The 15802-nt window shown below is 44.3% G+C and overlaps 1 protein-coding gene across 10 annotated transcripts in view; it reads left to right on the top strand.

Annotated features, from left to right (window-relative positions):
- SAMD11 (sterile alpha motif domain containing 11) overlaps window positions 1-15802 on the top strand; it is a 178842-nt gene that overhangs the window by 64578 nt on the left and 98462 nt on the right. For 9 of the 10 annotated variants that reach the window (XM_044996670.1, XM_044996662.1, XM_044996661.1 and 6 more), the window contains one exon: window positions 12007-12057. In XM_044996670.1, the coding sequence (XP_044852605.1) occupies window positions 12007-12057 (51 nt within the window). Of the gene's footprint in view, window positions 1-12006; window positions 12087-15802 lie in introns of all 10 variants that reach the window. The other variant, XM_044996663.1, reaches the window with a different exon arrangement.

The following is a 15802-nucleotide window of genomic DNA, read 5'->3' as shown; positions in this document are numbered from 1 at the left end:
AGATTGCATAATGAGCCCACGGGGTGGGCCTGATCCCTTGCCAAACATTGTTCTGAAATCAAAGCTGGTTTTGAGAGGAATAGGAGTGCAAACAAAGGAGAAGGGCCAGTGACCGTGGCTCTAATGAAGACTGATGTCAGTGCCTCCAGGAAGTCCCTGGAGGCCCTCCTGCTTTCCCCTTATTGAAGACCCTCTCTGAGCATTATCCTCTGGCTGGGGTAATGATGGCTCCATCCCTAAGATGCCCAGGTATTTTTACTTTGTTTTCCTGACATTAAGCTAATGGCTTTCGAGTGGGGGCAGCGTTGGAAACGGAGACCCTGATTCAAGAAGGAGCGGGGCATACGTTTTGCAGCCTTCTCTCTCTACTCAGCTGTAGTTTGCACGGCTCTGTTCTCGGTCCTGCCGCACGTGTCTCTGTGCGCCGGCGTTTAACTGCAAACTCATTCTTCTCCCTCCCCGGCCCAGAAACCCAGCTCATGGCACTGTTCTCGCTCTGCTTCCATTTTCTAATAGCAGGATCGCCGACCTCCACTAAGCCTTAATGGTTAGCTGCTGTCAGCCCTTTCGGTGCCTCCCTCTCTAAGTGGAAAGCTATTTCTGACATCCCATAAGGCTGCTGCTCTTTGACTCTCTAATTGATTGAAGTTCAAACCGAAGGCCCCCTATTATGTCTGTCGCAGGCACCTGCCTGTGATACAGCCGTCGGGTGCGAGGCAAAGCCTTCTCGGGACTCCGCTCTCCTCTTCCTCCCCTGTGATGCCGCCTGATAGTGGCTATGTAGCAATGCCGTCTCCCTTCTGACAGAGCCTAGTCAGTGGGCCAGGCATTGGTCCAGTGTCATGGCCTGACTTGACAACACCCAGCTTCCACGCCTCATCGAGCGGCTGGTGCCGGAGATCTGGCTCTGCTCCCACGGGAAATGGGCTGAGCTGGCTCGTCTTTAGAGCAGGTTCTGTTGCCAACTTGTAGCTGCTGAAGAGAGCAAGGAATGGGGCAGAGCAGTGGGGCTCCACTAATGGGCCAGTCGGTTGGATTGGATTCTGCAGCCCTTGTCCTAAGGGGATTGGGGGTGGGGGTCCCACCTTGTGCTGGTGGTGTAACGTGGCGCTCGCAGCGACTGTTTGCTCTGCTCCTCCTTTCTCTTTCTGCCTGATATTTCCTCCCTGCATTTCCTCCTTCGCCACGTCTGCCTGCTGCTTAATAATAATCACTCCAATCAATCAATAAATAAAAGATCCATCTGGGAAGCAAATGCTGAATTTGGTCCAGAGTGCCAGGAAGCTGCAGTTGACCTAATGAGGACTTATCTTTAAGAGAGAGGGGAAATGGCTCCTTATTCCACAGTGATACCACAGGGTAAAAAAATGCTAAACAGTGAGAAATCTCTTCCTGAGCAAGACATAGGTATCAGGCTGGGACAAGGGGAAAAGTGAGATCAAATTAAATGAAATCCAGGCCTGCAAGTGCCTTTATGCATCCCACAGCGGATTCTTGGATCTCTCCTCTTGCTGCAGCCTCCCTCGCCCTGCAGTGCCCGGTTTTGTCATAGGGCTGCTGGTGGTTTTTATTTAGGTAGTACCTGTCCTCTGGGGATCCTAAAGCATGTCAAAGAGGTAGCCATCATTGTCACCCCAGCCTTGCAGACAGAGCAAGGCCTGGCGAACCGAAGTGCCACACAGAAAGTCAGCTGCAGGATAGGGAATAAAACCCAGGACTCCCGATTTGCAGGCCCACCCTCCTTTAATCAGTAGGCTGCTCTACTTCCCATGATGCACTTGGCACTCACAGCCACACGCTCTGGCTTGTCAGTGGTGGGTGATGAGATAATGGCACCGAGGGGCTGACTGTGACTTTCCAACCCTCTGAACACAGCAGCATCCTGAGTGACAGCTGCATGTATTTTTGCTCCCAAACCTAACATCTGCAGCATCTCCTGTTGCGTGGCAAGAGCTCCTCTGTGCACCCGAGGGTGGTGTTTTTGCAAACGTGACCGTGAGATATAGGGTCTGATGCAAAGCCCATTGCAAATACTGGGAAGGCTCCCATTGACCACAGTGGGCTGTGCTCAAGCCCTATAGTATGTAAAACTGGGTTCTTGATTTCTCCCTTCTCCCTACCTACATTCCCTCCGTTGAATTTTCTTTCCGATCTGGAGAATTTGGGGGAATCCCTATTGGGTTTTACCTCACTCTGTGGCCTTGTCTCGACTAGAGAACTGAACGGATTAAAAGGATACTTCGGCAGCATTATTTATCGCCTGTAAGGACTGAGAAAGGGGCAGCTGTGGAGCTGCCCGTGAATGGCCCTGTTTCTCCGGCAGCGATGAGCTGGCTGCACACGGCTCAGCACTCCCTGTTCTTTTCTACCCCGCTGTCGGTCACTGCAGCGAGCTCCGGGGCAGCCGGAGTGAGGAGACGAAGCAGTTGGAAAGGGACTTGTACACTGTAAAAGCTCAGCTGCAGAATCCGGCTGTGGTCTCGCTCTGAAGTGACAGGTCACTAGGGGCATGTCTGACTCATGCTGCTGGCCTCTTCTGGGTTGCTGCTTCGGCGTTGAAAGCACGCAGGGACCGCTGGGGTAAAGAGAAATTAGGGGGGGAACAACTTGCAAATTAAAAAGTATCCCAGCTGCGCATCATTATTTTGCCAACTCTGTCGCTTTCATTTTGGGCTGCATTTTTATTCCAAAGCACGCTCTGGAGATGCCTTGAGTTGCTGTTAAATTTTTGGGGTTATTTTCTCTCTCTCTCTCTCTCTCTTTTTAAACCAAAATATGACAGTCCAGTCCCTCCTCATCCATGTACCTGATCTGGCAGTTTGTTCATTTCACCCTTTTTCCGGCCTCAGTGGGTTACAAACAGCATGGCAAAGCAGTCACCTCCTGTTGCCGTGGGACCCATCTGGCCATTTTTATTAAACACTTTAGAACTGATCACACCATGGCTGAGATCTGGGAGCGTGAGGAGGTGGTGGTGCTGCTGCTTGCCTGCCTGCATTTTTTTTTTTAATTATTAATTTGTCAGGAACTGGCTTAGTGTCTGTATAAAGCCCAAAGACGGCTTGTGTAGCTGATAGCTTGCAAATTATTAGTAATTTGATTTCAATTGAATGAATAACCCGTTAAAGCGAAATGTACATTAGTCTCAGAAATCTAATTGGAGGCAACGCCATAGAAATGCGGCAAGAGTGCTTGGTTAAACTACCTTCTCCCCCCAAAAAAGATAATTAGGATTTAATTTCATTCTCACCTATTCATTTGTCTAAATATGGGTGTTTAATTATCCATCTCAGCAAATAGCTGCCTCTGCCTCTGTGTGGATCTGCACTATCCCTTTAGCATAAGCTTCTCCCTTTCCCCGTGCTTATCACACTGAGGCAAGGCTTTGTACTTTGGTGTTCAGCTGCACTGAACCTCATTGTGAGTCACTTCATTCTGACGTTTGGGAGCACTCTGCTTTCCTGGGCAGATTGGCAGCTTCAGCAACCCATGAGAAGTTGTATATTAGATAATAGGAGACTTTTAATTGGACCGACAAATAACACAGTACAGCTCTACCTCGATATAACGCTGTCCTCGTGAGCCAAAAAATCTTACCGCGTTATAGGTGAAACTGCGTTATATCATTGATCTGCCAGAGTGCGCAGCCCCGCCCCTCCGGAGCACTGCTTTACCGCGTTATATCCGAATTCATGTTATATTGGGTCGCGTTATATCGGGTCAGAGATGTAGTAGTAACATTGGAGAGAGGCATGGACTGAACACAAGCTGGGAGCCAGGAGTCCATGGGCTCAAGCCTCTGCTCTGACACGTGGCCTTGAACAAGTCACTTTGCTTAAATTCTGTGACGAGAGGATTGATTAGATAGTGCTGCTTTTATACTACAATAAAGGTTTCATAGCCCAGTGGTCTAAGCCCAGTGAATCAGGGGACTGGTTGCTCCCCGATTGGTCTGCCGCTGATTTTCTGTGTGACTCTGGATGAGTCTCAGTTTTCCTATTGGTAGAATGGACGTAGGGACGCCTCCACACCTTTGTACAGTGCTTGAGAGCTTTCGATGAAAGCGCTTTAGTTTCTACATCAAAGTAACATTCTAAAGAGCGAATATGCAACGTAGCTGTGATCTGTAGGGCCCATGCAGAGCGACAGACTTTTGTGGTGAAACCAGTGCTGGCAGAACTCCCATTGGTAGAGGAGGCAAAATCTCCAGTTCTTCCTGTGATTCACAGTGTGCCTGCTTACAGTCCCAGTTATGATAGATCCCACACTTAGTGTGTGTGCGCGCGTGTGCACTGTGGGGTCCCAGTAATGCAGTGGGTGCTGTACACATGGCCTCAGGTAGAATTTGGCCCGTTGATTGGTTCTGAAGACCCTGTGAGTGAAACATGTGTGATTCAATCAGAAGCCTAAGGGCTGGGTCACCTTAGTTGCAGCTCCTCTGTATTGTGAGTTTTCTATTGGATGGCATGTCACAAGATTTTAACCAGGCAAACACGGCATTTAATCTACACATAGCTCTGGGCCAAGCCCTCCAGCAGTATGATTGTTGCTTTTGATTTCTTTTGTGGGCAGAGACAGATTGTTTTGTAGAGAATGGAATAGCGAAAGCAAAATCTTCCGCTCTTTTAACATACAGTTTGACTTCCAAGCCTGTTCCAAGGAGCATATTGTTGGGTAGGGGAGACTGTAACACCCACCTGTTCCCACTATGCAGCTGTCGTGAGATCATTTGCATAGTGCAGTTTGATTGGCTAAAATGAGGTAGTGGAGGTTTTCCTTTCTCATGGGAGTGGAAATCCCTTGTCCTGTTGGGACCATTTTAACCATATTGGTTAAAAAAATGATCTAGTTTAGAGGAGAAGCGAAGGCATCTATAAAATATACATATAACAAAAGGAAGATGGGGGAAGTTGATAGTAATGAATATAAATCAAATGCTAGGAATTGTAGAAGACTGATGAGGGAAGAAAAGGGGAGAAGAATAAGGAGAAATTTATGGCCAGCAGAATTAAGGACAATAAGGGGGAGTTTTTAAAGTATATTAGGAACAAAATGAATCCTGACAATGGTATTGGGCCCCATTACTAGATAGAAATGGTACAACTATCATAATAATGCAAAAAAGGCAGAAATGTTCAATAAATGTTCTGTATTTGGGGAAAAACAGATGATGCAGACTCATCATATAATGATAACACTCTTTCCAATCTGCTTGTATCTCAGCAGGATACTAAACAGTAGCTACTAAAGTTAAACATTTTAAAATCAGCAGGTCCAGATGATTTACATTCAAGAGTTTTAAAAGAGCTGACTGAGGAGTGTCCTGTGCCAGTAATGTTGATTTTTCAATAAGTCTTGGAACACTGGGGAAGTTCCAGAAAACTAGAAGAAAGCTAATGTTGTGCCAGTATTTTAAAAAGGGTAAATGGGATTACTTGGGTAATCATAGGACTGTCAGTCTGATATCAATCCCAGGCAAAGTATTGGAGTGGCCAATCAACATGGGTTTATGGAGAATAGCTCCTGTCAAACTAATTTGATATCTTTGAGATTACAAGTTTGATTGATAAAGGTAATAATGTTGATGTAATGTATTTAGATTTCTGTGAGGCATTTGACTTGGGATCACATGACTTTGATGAAAACACTAGAATTATACAAAATTAACGTGGCACACGTTAAATGGATTAAAAGCTGGCTAACTGATGGGTCTCAAAATGTAATTGTAAACAGGGAAACATCTATGAACAGGTGTGTTTCTAGTGGGGTCTGCAAAGATCTGTTCTTGGCCTTGTGCTACTTAACATTTTTATTAATGACCTGGAAGAAAATACAGTCGCACAGCCTTAAAGATCGGAAGGGACCCATCATCATCATTAGCCTTATCTCCTGCACATTGTAGGCCACCGAACATTCCCGTCTCCCCTTCTCCCCCCGGAAATAGGCCCCTAACCTCTGGTTGAGTTGCTGAAGTTCTCAAATCTTGATGTAAAGACTTCAAGTTAGAAAGACTCAAACATTTATTCTAGTTCAAACCATCAAGTGATCATGCTCTGTGCTGTGGAGAAAGGCAAAAAAAAAACAAACCCCAAGGTCTCTGCCAATATGACCTGGAGGAAAATTCCTTCCTGACCCCGAATATGGTGAACAGTTAGACTCTGGGCAAGACCCACCCTCCAGTGTCCCATGTGTGGCCGTTGGGAATATGTGCTAGTAGCCGTCATGGATGGGCCATGTGGCACTGTAGGCAGTCTCATCATACCATCCCCTCCATACACGGATCAAGCTCAGTCTTAGAACAAGTTATGGTGTTTTTTTGCCCCTACTGCTCTCCGGGGAAAGGCTGTTTGAGAACTTCACTCCTCTGACAGTTAGAAATCTTCAGCTCATTTCAGGCCTACATTTGTTGGTGGCTGGTTCATATCCATTTGTTCTAGTGCCATCATTGGCTCTTACCTTAAATAACTTCTCTTCTATTCCTTTTATAGAATGCTGTTATATCTCCCCTCAGCCTTTGCTAGGTTAGGCAATGCAAGCCAAGCTCCTTAAGTCTCCTTTCATAATATAGTTTCTCCATTCCTCTGATCATTCCAGTAGCCCTGCTCTATACCTATTCCAGTTTTGAATTCATCTTTCTTAAACATGGTAGATCAGAACTGCACACAGTAGTCCAGATCAGTTGTCATCAGTGCCTAGTATAATTGTAATCACACTTACCTTTCTCTACTGGAAGTTCCTCACCTGATACATCCTAGGATTGCATTAGCCTTTTTCACAACCACATCACATTAGCAGCGCATAGTCATCCTGTGATTGACCAATATGCACCAGGTCTTTCTCCTCCTCTTTCGTTTCCAACTGATACATCCCCAGTTTACAGCAAAAATTCTTGTTGTTCATCCATAAGTGCATGACCTTGCAATTTGCACTATTACATTTCATTCCATTTCTATTACTCCAGTTTTCAAGCTTGTCCAAATGTTCTTGTGCAATATTCTGGACATCCTCAATACTGGCAATACCTCCCAACTTTGTGTCATCTGCAAGTCTTATTAGCAAACTCCCACTTTTTATGCCAGTGTCGTTAATGAAAATGTTGAATAAGATTAGTCCCAAGCCAAAGAGGAACTCTACTAGTAACCTCCCTCCTGCCTGACAGTTCACCTTTCAGCATGACCCATTGTAGGCTCCCCTATAACCAGTTCCTTACCCACCTTTGGAGTCTTGTATTAAGCCCCAACTTCTCCAATTTAACTAATAATCTCCCATGTGGAACTGTATCAGATGCCTTACTGAAATCCAGGTAAATTAGATCTACTGCATGTCCTTTGTCTAGAAAATCGGTTATTCTCTCAAAGAAGGAGATCAGGTTGGTCTGGCACAATCTACCTTTTGTAGTAAAACCATGCTGTAATTTATCCCAATTGCCATTTACCTCTATGTCCTTAACTGCTCTCACTTTCAGAAGTTGTTCTGAGACCTCGCATACAATTGAGATTGAACTAATGGATCAGTAGTTTCCCAGATCACCTTTTTTCCCCTTTCTTAAATATAGGTACAGTATTTGCAATTCACCAGTCTTAAGTACAACCCCCAAGTTTACAGAATCATTAAAATCCTTGCTATTGGGTTTGCAATTTTGTGTGCCAGTTCCTTTAATATTCTTGGGTAGAGATTATCTGGGTCTCCTGATTTAGTCCCATTAAGGTGTTTGAATTTGGCTTCCACCTTGGATGTGGTCATTTCTGCTTCCATCTCCTTATTCCCATTATCCACTCTTCCACTCCCCCCCCCCCCCGCACCAACCTTATCAAAAACCGAGGCAAAGTATTTGTTTAGGTGCTGGGCCAGACCTAGATTATCTCTAATCTCCACCCCATCCTCAGGATTTAGTTGTCCCACTTCTTTTTTCCTTGTTTTCTTTTTATTTATATGACTAAAGAACCTTTTACTATTGGTTTTAATTTCCTTTACAAGGTCCAACACTGCTTGGCTTTTGGCAGTTCTCACTTTTTCCCCCTACACTTTCTGACCGTCGATATTCTTGTTCATCCAGTTTGGTCTGTGGCCCTTACCCATGATTTTTTCCCCCTTGTTTGGGGTGCAGGCTTCAGATAGTTTTGCATCTTTGACTTAAAGAAATTCCAAACATTCTCTACATTCAGATCCTTGAGTTTCTCAGTCCCATCCACTTCTCTGATTTCCTTAATTTTTTAAAGTTGACCCTGTTGAAATCAAGGACTCTAGTTGCAGATCTATTTTTGTTTATCCTTCCATTTAGTTTAAACTGAATTAAATCATGATAACTCAAACCAAGGTTCTCCTTTTCTTCAGTGTTGTCCTCACTACTTACCAATACTAAATCTAAAATGGCATCACCACTTGTTGGTTCGGTTGACTATTTGCTGGCTTCTCTGCCACTGCTCCTACCATAAAATTGTCACTGATAAAGTTTGTGGATGACACAAAAACTGGGGGAAGTGATAAATAATGACAGAGCAATCTGGATCTCTTGTTAAAATGGGAGCAAGCAAACCATATGCATTTTAATATGTAAATGTAAAATAACATGCTAGCATGTAAATATATAATCTAGGAACAAGGAATTTAGGCCATACTTATAGAATGGGGACTCTATCCTGGGAAGCACTGACTCTGAAAAAGATTTGCAGGATTTGTGGATAATCAGCTAAATATGAGCTGCCAGTGCTACACAGTGGCCAAAAGGACTAAGGCGATCCTCGGATGCATAAACAGAGGAATCTTGAGGAGGAGTAGAGAGGTTATTTTACTTTTGTATTTGGCACTGATGCGACTACTGCTGGAATACTGTGTCCAGGTCTGGTGCCCACAAGTCAAGGAGGATGTTGAAAAATTGGAGAGGGTTCAGAGAAGAGCCACCAGAATGATTAAAGAATTAGCAAACCTGTCTTGCAGTGATAGACTCAAGGAGAGCGGCCCGTTTAGCTTAACAAAGAGAAGGTTAAGGATTTACTTGATTACAATCTGTAAGTACCTACATGGGGAACAACTATTTAATAACGGGCTCTCATTCTAGCAGAGAAAGGCAGAACATGATCCAGTGGGTGTGGAAGTTGAAGCTAGACACATTCAGACTGGAAATAAGGTGCAACTGTTTAACAGTGAGAGTAATTAGCCATTGGAACAATGTACCAAGGGTCATGGTGGATTCTCCATCACTGACTATTTTTAAATTAAGTTTGGATGTTTTTCTAAAACGTAGGGATCGTTTGGGGAAAGTTCTCTGGCCTGTGCTATGCAGGAGGTTAGATTAGGTGATCGCAATGATCCTGTCTGGCCTTGGAATCTGTGAATCTAGCTCTCAGAGCCGTGTGGAACTAACCAGTTGTGTTCTGCCGGGGCCAGGGCAGGCCTTTCTTTGCTGTTTGAGTCACGTGGGCTTTCGCCCCTTGGGGTTTTGCTTTGACCCTTGGATACAAACAAACCCCAAAACGGAAAGTAAAACTCCACTAGCACCTCCATGTTATGCCTGATTTTGAGCAAAACCCAGTTTTGCAGGAATTTCACCCAAAGCCCTGACTTTGGCTTATGTTTGCTGAGAAGTTTGCAAACTTCGCCTGAGTTTGAGGTTGATAATGGAATGCGCAATCAGACAAATCCTTTTCTTTCTTCCTCTCTCAAGCTGTCTCTTGCTTTCCAGCCCTCTCTCTCTGCTCTATAAACTATATGGCCACATTTGTGTTTGCCTTGAATAGCAACAAGAAGAGAGAGTATAACCAACTAGATGGAGGAGGATGGGATGGGGGAGTCCACTTCCAACAGACGCACAGGATTTGCAAGATGAAAGGCAGGCAGCAGGCCTGTGACAGATGTGAAGGGTGTAAAGAGCAAGAGTCAGCATGTGTGAAGAGTTCTGAGCTGGGAGATCTGATGCTGCATCGCTAAATAATAATAGAAATCTCTACCCAAGCTTGAAAATCCAGTGCTTGAGTTTGCTCTCCTATCAGTGCAGATCAGGGGTAACTGCTTTGAAATCAGTGGGGTTACTTCAAGCTTAGATGATTCTGTGCTGTTTGACAGGGCAAAATGAATGCAAGTTGCCCAGGCTTTTTCCAACCCAGATCAGAGCTTTGTTAGAAGGTGCTCGTTTTTGCAGCCTGTCTTATTTAGTAAATTGAAATCTAAATCTGGAAAGAGAGATCCCGAGATGCTCAACCCAGAAAAAAACACCTTATGCGAAACCTCCATGCCTGAGGGTGACAGATAGGGTGAAGGGGATCCCCTCCCCACCCTTATAATTTCACTAAGGCCATAATAATTGCATCAGACCCATTGAGGTCTTCTGCTTCTGTCCCTGCTAAACAGCTACCCATTCCTTGCCCCTGGTGTTTTATGAAGTCAAAGCTACAGCTTTTATTGCTGTAATCTTAGCATCTCCGATGCTCCTATAATCTTTTTGTCTGCAGTTGTGAGGCCAGGAAAATGGAAATCTGGAGCAGGTTTCCTAAGGTGTTGAATGGGAGGCAGAGCCAAGAAATTGGACATGGAATTAATAAATACGCTTCTGAGCATGATTTGATGGCTGGAACAACATGGACCAACCTAAAGACCAAACAACCTCCTCACCCCCAACTGACAAGGAACCAGACTCCCTTTCCTGAGCCAGGCGTATGGGAAGCACACACGAGTTATATTCTCTCATTAGGAACAAGGACCTCAATAGTCCTTTACCTTGGATATGTGATTACTTCAAAGAGAGTGCAGTGTTGCTTTCACCTGTTTCTTAGAGCTAGAATTAAAGCAGATGCCCCTACTCCCGCAAAGCACGTAAATCCATCCCAATCCAGTTGAAGTGCAAACTTGAATCCATCCTTATTCAACAGAGCACTTAACCCTGGGCTTAAGTCCCGCTGACTTCACTGCTCACGCTTATGCACTTTCTGGCCTGATTCAAAGCCCGTTCAAGTCAGCACACTCCTGTCGAGTCCAGTGGGCTTTGGATTAGGCCATTGGTGTAACTGGAAGGACTTCAAGTACGTTGCTTAAGTGCTTTGCTGAATCAAGGCCAGATGGAATGGGAGAGGGAGAGACGATGTCCGTCGTTAGACGAATGTGCATTAGGCTCTCACCGTGCGCGTTCTTTGCAGACGGATTTGCTTAGCACTCTCAGCAACCTGTGTCTACAGAGGCTGGTTTTTCACAGGCAGATGAGGTGGTGAGGTGTTTTGCCTGTAACTTCCTGGAAAACTTGGGCCCCCAGTGGTTGGGAATTATTTTTCATCCTATTGGCCCGATGAAACAGTGGAAGCTGCCATCCTCGGTAAGCTGCCAGGCGAAAGTGATACTTACAGGGTGCCCCTGGGGCTGCAGGGAAAAGATCCTAACATAGCCAATTCAGATCAGGGTGGACACTGCCCACTCTGAGGACGGCCTCTGCCCACTCTGAGGACAGCAGTGGAAGAAATGGTCTAAATTTAGCTCCCCGTCATGGTCTAAATTTAGGATGTTGTTCATCTGGAATCCACTGCTCCAGCTCGTCACCAGGCAGAGTGACAGAATATGTACAATTAATTTCTGAGGTGGGAAATAGCTAATAATTTATTTTCAGCTAGGACAGGGAAGCGGGGAGGGGGCTTGATAGAGGGTTTTCTTAATGCAATGTCAGTGCCGTTCAGCTTCCCGTGAGCTCGCCCTATTAGCTGAGACAACGTCTTGCCACCCCCCTTGGCCTATCCGTGTGGGTGCGTGCAGGAGAGAGGAGTTTTCTCGTCACTGCACAGGTCACCCACCGGGCTCTAATTGACTGCACAGCAAAGCCTGTGGTGGGCTCCCACCAGGGCCGGTGTGTGCGCAGCATGGCTCATCGCAGCAGCATGCGTTTGGGGATGGTGGCGGTGGGTGGGCTAAGGTCAGAGGAGCATGCTAGACGTGCATGGCTGGTGATGTGACGGAGTGTGTCTCTGAGCTTTCGGAGGTGTCATGTGCGGCAAGTGTCACTTACCTCTTTTTTTGTTTGTTTAACAGGATACACACCCACTGGGATTTAAACATCTCCTTCCGAGAGACCTCTTGCAGGTACCATTTTGGGGCACCCTCTTTGTATGGTAGGCTAAGAGTTTATGATACACATTACTGGCCTATGGATGCAGTTAGAAATGAAATACCATTCCTGCATGTTTTCCGTCTGTCTGTCTGTCTTTCCTTCTTCTTCGAGAAGAAAAATCAGTGAATCTTATAAAAGGATGCACTTACTGTTATCTAAAGATGTTTTTTTTTTTCCAGCTCTACTTTTTCAAAGCATGGAAAATCACTGTGCCCCTAACTGGCGCTAATCAGTGGGCGGTGGGTGTGTAGATGTCTGTGCAATATCATTAAGACCCTGATCCTGCAAGCGGTTCTGCACGTGGGTAGCTCCATTGGAACCTCTGGGCTGTTCACCTGCATAATGCTAAGCATGCGTTTAAGGGAGTGTGGGATCAAAGGCTAAAGCTGCGAGAGTGACTTGATGGCTCTTACAATTACCTTTAATTTTAAATGTCTACATTGGTGGGGGGAATTTAGACATTTAAAATCACCTTAAAAGAGAAGCATTTTCAAAAAAGAATAAAATAAGAGAAAAGCCTTAACTGAGAGAGAACGTAGGAATTGCCATTCCAGTTTGGATCATTCATCTTTTAAGTCTGGTATCCTGCAGTGATCAATACCGGAAAAAGGTCAAAATCTGCACAGTGTCAATAGCCTGTTATTACAATGTTTTGCACAAATGGGAAAAATTCCTTCCTGTCCCTTACAGTGATCAGTTGATGCCCTGAAGCATGAGATTTGACTATCCTTTATGTTCGTATGTACACTATAACTGCAAGTGTTACTGCTGCTCATGAAATTATCCAGCCCTTGTAAAAGTCTAGCCGCAGTATTTACCTTTATAGAGAAGAGAGGAATGCATGTTCTAACTTCTGTTTTATATGAAACTCACTATTTGTCAGTGAAGTACTTGAACCAGGCATATGATGTTTGTTTTCTGGAGGAAAGATAAATCATTACACATGGCTAATAAAGAACAGGTGGTTCCCATGAAACTTCTTGGCATGGGAAACCTGAAGGAAGTGTCACTTTTACAGAAGGATGTTGCTGGGCCCAAACAGAGTGGGCCGGATTCTGATCCTGGTTGCCCTGGATAATTGATTGAAATTGATGGAGTTACTACAGATTTACACTGTTAAGGCTGCAATCAAAATCTGGCCTAGAGGATCTCAAATTTTATAGCATGCAAATTAATTAGCTTTCAATTAACAACCCAGCAACAGTTTCTGATGCTCTGTGCAGAATTCCTGTTCAGTTCTAGAACTAGGTGAACAATGGGAAAATATTATTATTATTTTAGTTGCAATAATGTCCATTATGTGCTAGGCGCTTTCCAAGGAGGGCCCATGAGTTCCGGAGCTCAGAATCTAAGGACAAGCAAGGGCATTTAATTGAATAATTTATCTGATGAGTTTTCGACTAGCACTGTATGACTGTCTCGCTGCATCCTGATGTAGTACTTACCCAAGAGAACATAAGGTAGCAGCTCTAGAAAACATGTAAATTTCAATATTGCAGCTGATCTGGGTTGTTCTCTCTTTATAAGCCTCAGAATGTTTCATGAAAAGTAAATATCAGTGGCAGCAGGCGAGTGTATTAGAAATGACTTCCAACTCTATCACCTGCCCTTCAAACACAACTCAGACAAGGTCTGCTTCCTGGCTGTGAGCCCCCCATAAAATCTTGTGTGGAGTGGCAGGGACCTTAGGAGAAAGATTGTATTTTTGACACCCTCTGCCCCCGGCCCCCACCAAACTCCTGAACTTTAAATCAGACAGTTTGGGCTGTTTTATTGGAGGTATTTGTGTGAAAGTTCTCAGCTAAATTATAAACCATGGAGTGAGATCTTTGTTGTTTTTTTATTTTTATTTATTTTCTTGGTCCCTGATTTGATTCAGCAAAGCATTTAGGTACACACATAAGTCCATCCCTATTCAACCAAGCATTTAAGCATGTGCTTAAGTTCTTGGCTGAATGGAAGCCTGGGCATCCTCATTTGGAGCATTGAAGGCACTGTGGAGTGAGGTGTGAAATTTGTGCTGATTCACACCCCATTAGGAGCCATTGAAAGCAGTGGGCTTAATTGGGGTTTAAATCTGTGCAGCATTCAGCCCAAGCGTGGGAAAATTTCATTCTTAAAATGTTAAGAGTACAAAACCACAGCCCAAATCAGGAGATTCTAAGACCCAGTCTTGCAAGCTCACCTCAGTCAGATCATTGACACCATTAGGAGTTCCATGTCCAGACAACTTTCAGGATAAGGTCCCTATGTTGTTGCTTTAAGGTTATGGGACTTGAAAATTCAAATGAATGGATTCCTTCCCGGCAGACCTTTGCATGATAAATTTCAGCCTGGAGTGAAATTTTATGGCCCAGTTATAAGCTCCTAAAAAGACCGGAGGTTTCTAATGGAAGTGCTTATACAAGCCTTAACTAATAGCCATGTGAACAATCAGTCTGGAGTTTAATATAGCGGTGACTAAAGGTGCACACCCCTTTTGAAAATTCAAATTCCCACCTTTTAAAAATATTATTTTTGAAACTGCAATGCCAAGGCTGAAATAATGGTTTAATTTTTATGTCTGTGAGCAGATTTCTCTGTCTTCCCCCATTTAACTGTTTATTTCCTGTAGCTCTTTCCTCACAACTTAGTTCCAACATTTGGACAGTCCTTTTCCACAGTACTCTGAGAACTCAGTCCGTTGCGTGCCCACTATCATTGTGACTTGGCAGTTATCTGGTAAGAAACAAGTTTTGCAAAAAGCAAATCAAACATCTGCTCCAGTTACCTCAAGAATTGGCCAGTCCTAATGTTCCAGCAAAAAGCAGCCAGTTCCCTGTAATGCAGCAAACTAATTGTGCAACCAACTGATGCCCTGAAACATGAGATTTGTGGATTCTTAACACTCGTTTACTAGTAAGAAACATTTAAAGGGACAATCCTTAGCAAAAAGGGGCAGAATTTGGCTTAACATCTGGTTGGGAATTCTTTTGTATTCCAACTGGGTGTTCACTGTAATTGCTTAATTGTTTATGTAGGCCCTACACAAAGCAATGTTCTATCCTTCTGGTGACACAACGGCCTCAGCTAAGTGACCTGAGCTGGTGACCTGGCCCCATATAACAAATAGATATAATGGTCAATAATTTAGCTAAATCACATTCTGATTTCTTGAAGTGTAGCCTCTGCATGAGATTTCAATGAGTTTTAACTATGTGGGTAGTCTGTTATTCCATTATTAAGCTAATCTGAGACAAAGCAGGCCTGACGCTGACAGCTAGTAAATTTCTTCAAGGAGCCAATTTAAAATTAATTTTAATTCAAATTAATTAACATATTTATTTGTAAATTCCATTCTGTACTCAAGCTATAAGTGCTGTAATTTGGGGGAATAACAAAGAGGTAGAATCCCTGGTTTAAGTACAAACCCAACTCACCCTTAACTGTAGAACCATGACCGATGCCTCCATAATAGACTAGACCTGGCCAGGTGAACACTCAGGTGTCCATTGTGAAATCAGAGGTAACTCAGCCAATCACCCCTCTTCCTCTACAGCCAATTTGCATGCTACCGTTCGATTGGCTCTAGAGAGTCAATGGTCTGACTCCTTAAAGGCTCCTTGGCAACATACTAGCTTGGGCATTGGTACTTGGAAAGGTTTCCCATGGCACTGCCATTTTGGCTTTGGTCTGGGCTGAAGCACAGAGAAGCTGAGGTAGGAGTGAACAGGGCTC

The sequence above is a fragment of the Mauremys mutica genome, chromosome 21, assembly GCF_020497125.1.
Source record: "Mauremys mutica isolate MM-2020 ecotype Southern chromosome 21, ASM2049712v1, whole genome shotgun sequence".
In the NCBI taxonomy this organism is placed as follows: domain Eukaryota; kingdom Metazoa; phylum Chordata; order Testudines; family Geoemydidae; genus Mauremys; species Mauremys mutica.
Note: the sequence above shows the minus strand (reverse complement) of the source record. Positions and strands in the feature narration are given on the sequence as shown.